Source organism: Thalia democratica, chromosome 1, assembly GCF_965202585.1.
Source record: "Thalia democratica chromosome 1, ktThaDemo2.hap1.1, whole genome shotgun sequence".
Classification (NCBI taxonomy): domain Eukaryota; kingdom Metazoa; phylum Chordata; class Thaliacea; order Salpida; family Salpidae; genus Thalia; species Thalia democratica.
This window is the reverse complement of record NC_139165.1, coordinates 40996776-41009252: the sequence shown is the minus strand read 5'-3', so window position 1 is coordinate 41009252 and position 12477 is coordinate 40996776. Positions and strand designations below refer to the sequence as shown.

Here is a 12477-nt window from a genome sequence, read left to right as displayed (position 1 = left end):
AGTAGTAAATGTTTATACAAAGTACGTGTAATTGATAAAAATCATATTCAGAAATGCTAGTCTATTAACTTTTTCATCAAAAAGTGAAGTATAAGCTTCTTTCAACTTAACGTAAGTTTTTTTTTTTTTATAAAAATAATTAAACTTTACTACATAAAATTAAAAAAAATTGGTTAGTTTTTTATCTGTTTAAAACTACTTTAAAGTTATTAAATTTTTTTTCAGTCAGTTTTTATGTTTTCTTAAAACTAACTTATAGTGTTACCGCTTACAAGTCTTTATTTTTAATTTTAACCTAAATTTATATAAAAAATACTAAACAAAACAGAATAATATTAAATGTTTAAGTTATGTGTATAGTTATTATTACTAGTCTTTTTTACAGAAAATATCTAAATAAGATAGTATCTAAAATATGACTTAGAATTTTTCCTAGTTGAATTTGATTTTTATTAACTAAAACTATAGTTTTATGTTTAAATTTAAAAGCAAAGAAAATTTTGTATTAGAAATACTATACTCTAAGTTATTGTGTTTTATGAAAAACAACCACATTAAGTTTGAAAATCATATTTAAAATATTGTTGGATTTACGTTTTTTTTAGCCAATTATAAATAAAATAATTATTCAAATAATTTTTTTCAAGTGTTTCAAAATTTTTAAATAGTTTTAAAAGTTTAAAAAATACTTAACAGTAAAAAGAAGAAACATAGTTAAATTTTCTTTAAAACTTAAGACTTTTGTATAAGTGGTAAAACAATACTTTATGTAACTTGCAATAATTTAAGTTAGCTTACAACTGTTAGCTTACAATAATATTTTTTATTTTTTTAAGTACGCTGAGTCATTTAGTGTCTAATTCTTTATTTTTATTTTTTCATTTAACAAAGTATTTTGTTTTTATTTTATTTTCATATTAACTTATACAGACCATTAACATTTAAAATACTACTTTTTTTTGTTGATATCTGTTGCTTTTGTTTTTAAGTTATACATAAACTTTATTTTTTTGGACTTTATATGTTTTTTTTTAATAGAAGAATTCTACAAAGCTTTAAAACACTTAAAAATTTAATTTTGAGACTAACATTGAAACATCTTAAATAAATTAAGTTAGTTACTAGAAGTTTTTTATCTTCAAACTATAACTCTACAAACATCTACATAAAAATTAAACATTGATGAACCACACTACATTCTGTAGTATCTTAATCTTTAAAGCTTAAATGATTTAAAATCTGATAAACAACTTAATCAATTAAAAATAATAAAAAAACTCTAAGTATGTTTTTTTAGTTTTTGTTTAAGTTACCAAATTTGCAATGGATAAGTATTTTGATAGTAGATACAGCAGTATGTGGAACAAAGGATCTTTCCAATTGAATGAAGAGAACCGAACTGATAATTTATACGTTCATATTCCAAGATTAATAAATTACAAAGGTTTGTTCTAAAGGTAAATTATCTTTAAATTAAAGACTTTTTAGTGTGAATATTTGTTTCAAGAACAGTATAATTGTATATAAGTTAAAGTTTAACATATTTTTATTAAAATTTATTCGTACTTTATTTTTTAAATTCAATATTTTTAGTACATAATTCAAACACCTTAAACTCTGTAAATGTTAGTAGTTTTTAATTTAAATATATTTTTATTGTATAAAGCAGAAAATTATTTAATTCGCTGTTTAAAAAATACAGCTTTCATGAAGGAACAAAATTAAAAAAGTAACATAAATAAGCAATTAAACTTGTAATTTTATAAGCAGTTCCGCAACGTAGAGTTCTTGTTAGAAACTCCAGACATTTCAGTGGATCTCTTCTTCGAATAAAAACTCAGACAAACGAGGAAGCTCCGTATATAGCAAACAGAAGAATGTTTGGCAATGATATCCGTCAACAGCAACAAAACTTGCGCAGCAGTTCTGGTATGCACACCAGCATCAATCACTTGACAGTTTTTAGAGACGCAAGAGTGATGAGTGTACAAAATGCAGAAAATTTAGGTGAAGTTGAAAGTTGCCGTGGAACTGCTTGTCAACCTTGCAAGCCTGAATGTTGTTTAGTTTCTCCTCTTGCTGCTGCCCTGAACAGATTGGTTGAAACCTTCAACAGGATTTCAAATAAATCGGAACAGTGATCTAAGCTCAGTTTACTCACGTCAGAGCATTCTTGGATGCAGTTGTTGCGAATCATCAGCAAACGGACAGATCCATTGTATAGCTACTAGTTATCCACAACAATGTTATATGTGTTTAAATTCAAGCTGACTGTGCTCGGTAAATTATTTGATTTATAAGAAACTCATTAAAATCATCTATTTGTAGAAATATCATGAAAGTTTATCCAAACGAGTTTTTTAACTGACTTGTATTGATACTTTGTGTCTTTTTATAAAAACTTCACAAGCTTGAGTAAAGCGCTGTACTTAATTTAACATCTATCATATAACTTATGTAATTGAATTGAAGTTTTTTTCATCTAACTTTTCATTTCTGTTCTGTTATATGCGTTTTCATAAAATATAGTTTGATTGAAAGAAAGATGCAATTTTTATCTAAGTTTTAATATTAAGTTAATGTATAGTAACTCTATTTTTAGTTTAAAAATGCAAAAAAAAATTTAGCTCATTTCTATCAAATTACTTTTTCGTAAACTACCTCCATAAATCAATACGATATAATAAAAATTTTCTGGAGATGAAAACACTAAATTGTTTTCTGTTTATTTTATAAATGCTATTTCATAAAAAAACTATTCAAATTTCTACTTTCACATTTTTTTTTTAGACTTCTTTAAACAAAGCTTGCCTATATCGCTTAGTTTTGGTTTACCCTTTTATACTTTGTCTATGAAATAAATAATTTTATCGTAAAAAATTTTAAATATTTTTGATAAAAGAACTAATAGAACGAAAGTAATTAAGTTCAAACAAATAACTTAAGATCCGAAGCATATCCGAATTATATAATTATTAATTTGAAGAATAGTATACAGTTTTAAATTTAAAATATAATTAGTCATGATATTTATTTTAATAAATGTTAATTAATTTTCACCTATTGATAAACTTTTTTTTAAGATATAATGTTTTTGACTTTTTAAATACTTTTCTGTTTAAATATAAATGTTGTTAAAAACTTTTATTCTTAATTTTTTAAACATTAAATTTGATGCTAACTGTTGCAATATATTAATATTTTATTACTTGCTAATGTTGTACAAATAATAAGCAATAAAGATCATTTGGATTATATAGTAACTAGTTAAAAAAAGTATGTGCTAGTTGTTTTAAATAACTAGTAAAAGAATATATTAAACAAGCCTAAAACAATATTGTAAGTTAAAATAATAGAAGACATGAAATACTAAATCTTATTTTGTTGTTGTATAAAAGCTTTAAAAAATATAAAACTTTGACCTATTAAATCGAAGTTAATTGTAATATTGACTCTGGTTTTGGAATAGTTGTACATTCTTAATACCATTAAGTATTTTAGATAAGATAAGATTTAAAAAACGAAATTCGGGGTTTTTACTACAAAAATAGACGAGATATTATAAACCAAAACTTTAAACTTTAATTTTATAAAATTATTAAATAACAAAAATAGTTTTCAATAAAAAAAATTTACTTACTTGATCTATTGTTATCTTATATCCTTAAAGCAAAGTTTATATTTATTAGCAGAAGACAGTAGATTATAAAATAGTTCATGCATTGCTGAAGGCTTTACAGGGGCTCAATTTAAAATTTAAGGCATAGGGGTTTACTATGTTTTTACGAGTAGGTCTAATTTCATCAAGTTTCACTTAAGTTATCAGATAATTTTAAAACCTGAAAAAATTTTGAGGTACAACTGATTAAAATCGTTGAAATGAATAGACTCTTGATCAAATAGTAAAAAAATACTTTCATCCATATTAATAAACCTACTATCCTCTCTTACAGCTTTCAAGCAAACTTTCTCAGTCTAGTCTTAACTTATGACAAACAATTTTATTGTGGAGACATTTTTGTGTTGAAAAAAAGGCTTTTTTTATAAAGTGTCGTATAATTACTACTGGTAATAAAATTCATATTTTAATGTGGATTTACAACACATTTTGTCTTATAAGGAAACAAAAACGTTCCTATTTAATTTAAGCGAATTTTTTATATAAAGTAAGAAGTTTTTAGTTAATTTGTTTTTTAATTTCGCAAAAATTTAAACATTAAACTTATTATTTATACTTTTATAGTTTTGTATTTAAACTTTTTACTAAATTAACTATGTATCAAAGTTAATTGAAATATTTATACTCATATACAGCAGGGTTTCCCAATTTTTTTTTCTAAAAGAATAAATAAAGCTATGGCCCACTCCAAAACGATTTCTCAGAAAAATATTAATAATTACGCATAAGAACTATTATTTTTGGATTTCATCATCAACTCAAATATATCTAATGTAAATTTCAAATTACGGCCTTATGGCTCTACCTTTTTCAACTTGTGGCCCTTTTTAACTTATAGCTCTACCATTTTCAACTTCTGAAAATTCCTATAATATCTGTTATTTTAAAACTGCCAGCAAATAAACCTAAGACCATTTATTCTTGCTTTTCACCATGAACTCCAGAATATATAGTGTAAGTTTTAAAAGTTTCAAATTATGACCTCAACAATAAAACTATCAAATCAAAGTAGATGCAATAATAGAACTATATAATTACAGTAGATCGTAACAACACAACTATATAAACACAGTATACCGCAACATTACAACTATCACATAAGAATAGAACACAATGATACAACTATCACATCACAGTAGATCGCAACGATACAATTATCACATCACAGTAGATCACAATGATACAATTATCACATCATAGTAGAATGCAACAATACAACTATCAAATCATAGTAGAATGCAAGAGTACAACTATCACATCAAAAAAATTAGAACAGTACAACTATCACATCACAGTAGATTGCAAGTATACAACTATCACATCTCAGTAGATTGCAATGATACAACTATCACATCACAATAAATTGCAACAACACAACTATCACATAACAATAGACTGCAACAATACAACTATCACATCACAGTAGATTGCAACAACACATCTATCACATCACAGTAGAATGCAAGACTACAACTATCACATCACAATAAAATGCAACAGTACAACTATCACATCACAGTAGATTGCAACAACACAACTATTACATCACAGTACAACGATTGCGACGATACAAATACGTGTATAAACATTATTAAAAATGATATTTACAGTGATGACTTTCCGACAGTTACTTCAATTTGGCCAAGATTTTTAGGAAAAACACTTATGTAAACGGAAGACAATTTTAAAAAATACTGAGATTTTCAATGAGTTTAGTCAAAAATTGATTATTCTAATAATTAAAAACAGGGATTCAAACTTTGCAGCTCAACACAGTTTTTGGATATTAGCTATAAATATTCGTGAACTAACAGTTAGTCTATTCGTAATTTTGACAACTTTTAAAGTTTTAGGTTTTAAATATACCGATTGTTATAAAATTCAATTATTAAATAAAAAAAAAAATAGATTTCTTGTTTTGAAATTATAATTAAAGTTTTAATGTTATATTAAAAAGCCAAGATTTGTAAAATATCTTTTACATTTTTCTTTTCGCACTAAGTGTCTTTTCCTTTTTTTTTTTTGAATTTTTAAGAACATTTTGCTTACTGTGATGTGATAGTTGTATTGTTGCAATCTACTGTGATTTGACAGTTGTACTGTTGCGATCTACTGTGATGTTATAGTTGTGTTCTTGAGATCTACTGTGATGTGATAGTTGTAACATTGTGATCTACTGTGATGTGATAGTTGTACTGTTGCAATCACTATGTTGTGATAGTTTTATTATTAAACTACTGTGATGTGATAGTCGTACTGTTACAATCTACTGTGATGTGGTAGTTGTATTATTGCAAATTACTGTGATGTGATAGTTGTACTGTTGCAAGCTACTGTGATGTGTTAGTTGTATCATTGAGATCTACTGTGATGTGATAGTTGTACTGTTGCAATCTACTGTGATGTGATAGTTGTATCTACTGTAATGTGATAGTTGTACTGTTGCAATCTACTGTTATGTGATAGTTGTATTGTTGCAATCTACTGTGATGTGATAGTTGTATTATTCTAATCTACTGTGATGTGATATTTGTACTGCTGGAATCTTCTGCGATTGTTGTATCGTTACAATCTACTGTGATGTGATACTTGTAATTTTTTTTCGTACACTGTGATGTGATAGTTGTATTTTTGTTGTATACTGTGATGTGATAGTTGTATCGTATCTTTCTACTGTGATGTTATAGTTGTGTTGTTGCAATCTACTGTGATGTAATAGCTTTATTGTTAAGATTAAAACAAAAATTGGAAAAATTTTTCTATCCACTTATATGCCAATTGTTATCTTACTGTGTTTTATATAAAGTTAAATTATTATTTTTTATAACATACTTTATATGTTTGAAATTTAGAAACTTTTTACTTCATAGTATATTATGAATATTTTTTTTCTATAATTTAAGATATGTAAAATATTTATTTAAAAAACTAATAAAATAAAACTTAAGCAACGTAGATAATTGAATTGTTGCGATCTACTGAGATGTGATAGTTTTATCATTGCGATCTATTTAAACGTAACAGTTGTAGTGTTGCACTATACTGTGATATTCTTACTAGAATTACTTATTAGTAGAATATCTTACTAAAATAATTTACTAAAGGAGCGGTTATGAAAAGGGATTTGGAAATCTTTAGGTAGAACTGGTATTTACTGACAACAAGTAATTCAAAAAAATGCAATTGTTTTAAAATTGTTTTAATAGTTGAAAAAAAAAATTATTGTATATGTGGAGAATTCGATATTGTTTATTCTAGTAAATTTAGCCAGAGCTAGTGATTGTGATTTCTAGAAATAGTGAATACCTTTTAAAGGGTGTATACAAAGCTACAGTCAGAAATACGTAGTACATTGGTTCAACAGGAGTTTCTTTCAAAACAAGATGGCAATAACACAAGTACAGCATCCTCAAGAAATCGCAAGAAACAGTTCTGGCTAAAGTCACTATATCGAAAAATATCCAAATTTTCGAAATTAAACGGCTAATATTATATATAAAATCGGCTTAACTTCAATGTGCCCTCATTTTAGATCTAACTACTTCTTATTTATTGATTTTAAACAACTTTTATGTCGATTATACCACCTTAGGTTTTTTGATTTTTCATTAATATTTTAAGTTTATTTTGACGAGTGTTTTTTTAAAAGTTAATTAGTTAGATTATTAAATACAATGACTAACTAATTAATTTATCATTACTTGATCTTATTATACATATCTGTGTAGTTAGTGTTATTATAATTTTACTTGAAAAGCTCTGTTGATCCTTTTAGGAAAAACACTGACAGCTAAAGTAACAATCTTGAATAAAACGTTGATACTATATTTGTACCTAAATATAGAAAAAACTATCAACTATATATTTGATCTAACTATAAAATGATAAGAAAAGTTACTGAATGTTGTAATTTTTAATTGATATACAGAATATCTTGTCAAAATTTAACTGATGTATTTTAATTTTGTAGTTTGTATGTTTTACTTGGGAAATTACTTATTAAACTTATATTACTAATATGACATTTTTTTTTTCATTACTCATCGAAAAAAACGTTTAACTTATAAGTTTAATGAAAATATTGTTCTAAAACACTCAAAATTTTTAAGTTAAATAATACATAGTCAAAAATAAAACCAATATTTAATTTATTAATTAATAGTCGAAACAAAAACACAATTAATTCAATAATTTTTATTGGGAAATGTTCATACTCAAGTAGAACCTTTCTTATACTGAGTCCATAAAACCGTTAGTGTAGAAACTCTTCATGTTCTTTTATACCTTCTTCTGTGGCATCCTCTTGTTTAAAACATCGCTACAAATTTTAAATAAACCACTGTATGTTGCTCCGGCTCGTTAAAAGAAGTTACTTTTCAATATACTTGCCTTTACACATTTAATAACTTGTATCTATTCATTTAAGAACATTTTAACATGCTTATAGAAACTATCTTTAAATAGTCAACCTAGTTTTTTATAGAAGTTGTTAGAGAATATTAAAGAACTGACAACGAAAAACAAGCAAAAGAACTGGTAAACCCTGAAAAATTGCCCGTAGATCAAAGCCAAAAGGTAAAAGAGAAAATATGTTAATATTTTTTTAAAAGCCCATTTATCTAAACTATATACTGAAGGCCCGCATTAAATTTAACGTTTAGATATTCAAGTGAAAGACAAATTGAATTTCGCTGGGCTTTTAACGTTGGCGGGCCGGAGCAACACTGCGCTTATTCGACATTGCTGACGTCACCGTGCACCTTGGTCACTTTGCCGAAGGCTATTGTGACGTCACTTTCGCCGCTCTGCCGCAGGACGAGCCTGGCCATTTTCGGCATGCTCTCGTATGTTTCCACGCAGATCGGGCTGCAAACGCTGAGCCTGACACCCACGTTCTGACCCTGAAATAGTTGGAATGCAAATAAACTTTAAAGATAAATTTAATCGGCTAAGAGTACTTAAGTTTTGTTAATTTAATGTACTTTATATAGCTTTACATAAACGACAGAAAACAATTATGAATTTGTATTAGTAGGTATAGACAAAGTTTATAAACTATAAAGCTTAAATAACCATTTATAATGATTTCAAATAAAACTTCAACAAGTCTTTTTTTGTTTAAAATTAATAGTTGCTGATTATTTCAACACAAATCTTATCTAATTCACTAACTTGTACAGCAAATGGTTTTTTCAATTTCTCTCTCTCTTTCCTTTTTCCTTCTTTCCTAGTTTCTTCTAGTTTCTTTATTTTAGGAATGTAGAGTAGTTTTTCAATGAAAACTTTCTTTTTAGAAACACTGAAAAAATAAATAAAATATATTTATAAACGATAACACTTTCAAAAAATGCTTTAAAATTATCAATCACTAAAACATAAAAATTTTCAATAAATTTAATAGCTTATAAATCAGAAAAACTTTTTAACGCTAGTTTATGTTAAAAAAATATGTAGCAAACTATATTTACCAGTATTATTATAAAACTTTAGTAAAACTGCATATTCAAACCTGTGCATGTACAGCACTGCCTCGGAACCCGCAGTGATAAATTTCGATAACCTTGGAACCTCGTGAATTTTTATCTCAGCGTCGAACACAGTCGCCGTTCGACACAAATTACCAGGGGAGCACAGGACGAATCCCTCTGAAACCTCGTCTTTGCCCGCACCTTCAAGCTTCAGTTTGCAAATTTCACCTGCGCTCGCAGAAGTCGCTTCCACGTCGTTCACTTGAACACAGCTCACTTTCACCTTTTTACCTAAATTTATTTTGTTTTTATTTGGTCTTTTAAAAATTTATAAAATTATGCTTGTTTCAATTTAAATTTTATATAATTATAATTAAAATAATTGGGACTTTTAATATATAAGTGGTTCTTACCGGTTGGCTGCAACACCAACTGCTGGTTCAAGCTAAGCGTTCCGCTCTCCACCTTGCCAACAATCACCATTTTGTTATTCATGTCCACGTTCTTGTACGCTATCGGCATCCTAACAGGCCCATTTGAGTCACGTTCGATGTCTGGAAGCTGGTCCAAGTAGGGTATGAATGGTGGGCCGGTGTACCACGGGTGGTTCTCTTGCTGCCCCACCATCAAATTCGCCCCCGTGTACCCGGAGCAGGGCATGAAGTGCAGGTTCCTCCTGAACCCGATCCCCTTGAGGAACGGTTGCAGCTTGTTCACGCACTCGTCGTACCTCTCCTTCGACCAGCCCACCGTCGGGTCGTCCATTTTGTTCACGAGCACGACGAGGCGGCTGACCCCCGACACTTGGGCCAGTATGGCGTGCTCCCGGGTCTGCCCTCCCCTCTCGAAGCCGGTTTCGAACTCGCCCCTCCTCGCCGAAATGACGAGCACGGCGATGTCGGCCAGCGAGGTTCCCACGATCATCTCGGAAATTTTGATTTTGTGGCCGGGCGCGTCCAAGATGGTGAATTGCCTGTTAGCATATGAAGTTTACAGAAGTGTTAACTATAGTTTTATTAAGTAGAACTATGTGAGAGTTTGAATATGTTTTAATTAGAAATATAAATTGTGAACAGACATCAAAGAAGTGTACTTTTATAAAACCAACACAAGGTCAAGGTTAAAGAAATCAATTGATATTAAAAAACCGCGTATGAAAATTTACGTAAGTATATTTTAAATTTGTGTACACGAAATTCATTCTCTCACCTGTTCTCGGTCCTGAAGAACTTCCTGCCCACCTCCCACGTCTTCCCCCGCTCCCTCTCCTCCTCGTTTTCGTCGAGCACCCACGACAGGTACCACGACTCCCTGTTCATCTCCCTCGCCTCCCTCTTGTACTGCTCAACCTTCCTCTTGTCCACCCGGTTGGTCAGCAGGAGGATCTGGCCACCCAGTGTTGACTTGCCAGCGTCCACGTGACCTACAAAGATCACGTTCAAGTTGGTTGGTTGCTTGAGGTTTAAATTGGCGAGTTCGCAAGTTGGCACGTCTTCTGCTGCTCGTGCACCTTTCCTTGAGTCTTGTTTTGTTGGCGATCCTGACATATTAGAATCTAACATAAATCTGAAATGAAAATTATAGTTGAATATTTTCATAAAAATAAATCAATTTTGTTTTGATACAGTTGTAGTACTTGAGTGAAAAGTCAGTAAGACTAGTATGAGCTTTATTTGCACGAATACTTTAATCAAGTTTAAGTTCTCTAAAAGATCTTTTAGAACTTAAACAAACTAGGTTGTTCCTATTTATTTTATTTTTTGTTATTTTATCTATTGTTTCTTATTAGATATAATACGAACCTTAAAATTATAAAACAAAACTCAGAGATCAAAAAAGTCTGAGTAATATCAAGCTAGTCTTAGATTAGGAAAAAAAGTAGGAACTAAGTAATACCAGCCTTAAATTTTAAAAAAGTGCTAACCAAGTTCATATTTAATAATAAAGTCATTTAATTACTATAAAAATGTTAACATAATAGTAATAAAACTTAACTTCAGCATCGAAAAATAATATTAACATACTTGAGTTAGCCTAAGTTGTCTATGTTAATTAACTTTGCATTAATGACTAAAAATAATTATTAATTTTCATGCTACTTATAAATTTTACAATATAAGTAAAGCTTTAATAATATACTTTTAATAGCCTGAAACTTGGCTCAAATAAATAAACATTTGTGTAGTGATATTTAAACTTTTTCTGCAAACTAAAAGTGTTCACTATCTTTACTCATAGATGCTTCATAAGATTATATAAGATTATATGACATTTAATGTTAAGTGCTAACTTTAAATTCAAAAATAATAACCCTGTTAGAATATATTTTTAAAACAATGCAACATTAATTGTTTGTTTAATGTCAAGTTTAAAGAAAAATTTTAAGGTAATTATGTGTATTTCTAGTCAAAAAGATAAATTGACAAGTATAGTTTATAATGAGTTGTAAATAGTGGTTAAAATTTGTCATTGCAATCAACACCAGTGTAGAATAACATGCAAAAAAGCAAAAGGAAATCTACTTTACTATAATCTAGTTTAACAAAATTTTTTTTTTGGTTTTTTAATAAAAGTTTTATGGCTAAACAGAAAGATTTTCTTTACTTAAATGAGTGAAATTAAATATTGATAAATGGGCATTGGAAATGTTCAAGTGATACAAATTTTTGTTTAAATAGTGCATTATATTAATTTATATACTTTTATTAGCATTTTCAATAAAAACTTATAAAAGCTAGTGAAAAGCTTAATTTTTAAATATGCATTTGTTGATGGTATTCTACTAAAACTTAAAACTTTTCAATAAATTTAGAACTTTGAATGAGTTACAGTACTTTCCACTGAACAGTGCAATTTTTTTTGTGACACACAAAGCAAAAGCTGTTAACTAACTAAGCACTAAACATTTAAACCTGAGTGGGAGTTTACAATAAAATTTATGACATTGGTAAATTTTCTGGTTTTGAGAAATTAGTCAAAATTCTATTTGTTTTCTTTTATTCAGGATTGCAAATGAAAAATTTGTTCAAGGTTTTCTGAATTTCTTTCAAGATTTTAAAAGCACATGTTTTTGGGTCTACTTTTTGTTTAAAGCTAAGTTTAAGGTTTAAAATTGTAAAAAAAAGTATAACAACATTAAAAAGATACTGTTAAGCTACTTTAAATGTGTTTATTAAAAAAGAAAATTTGATCACAACAGTTTTTATTATCTTTATGGTAAATTTTTGTTTAAAATTAAATTCAACTACATATAATGTAAAAACTGTTAAAATTCTAGGTTTTTTGGTAATATTTATTAGAAATTCCAGGCTTTTTTTTTCTCAAGTTCCA

At 28.1% G+C, this 12477-nt stretch overlaps 1 protein-coding gene across 1 annotated transcript; it reads right to left on the bottom strand.

The window, feature by feature from the left end:
- Positions 1–8409: 8409 nt before the first annotated feature.
- LOC145836036 (eukaryotic peptide chain release factor GTP-binding subunit ERF3A-like) lies at positions 8410–10694 on the bottom strand. The gene is made up of 5 exons (XM_082943828.1): positions 10357–10694; positions 9561–10120; positions 9248–9438; positions 8852–8965; positions 8410–8580 (listed from the first exon to the last, which is right to left on the bottom strand). Exons 1-5 carry the CDS (start codon positions 10692–10694, stop codon positions 8410–8412), a joined length of 1374 nt encoding a protein of 457 aa, XP_082799954.1.
- Between the last annotated feature and the right edge of the window lie 1783 nt (positions 10695–12477).

Bases quoted from the DNA above. Each gene is read 5' to 3' on its own strand.
- LOC145836036 (XM_082943828.1), bottom strand. From the start codon at position 10,694: ATGTCAGGATCGCCAACAAAACAAGACTCAAGGAAAGGTGCACGAGCA. The intron at 10,121-10,356 runs GTGAGAGAATGA...ATATGCTAACAG, and splicing joins TTCTTCAGGACCGAGAACAG to GCAATTCACCATCTTGGACG. The intron at 8,966-9,247 runs GTTCCAAGGTTA...GTTTCTAAAAAG, and splicing joins CTGAGATAAAAATTCACGAG to AAAGTTTTCATTGAAAAACT.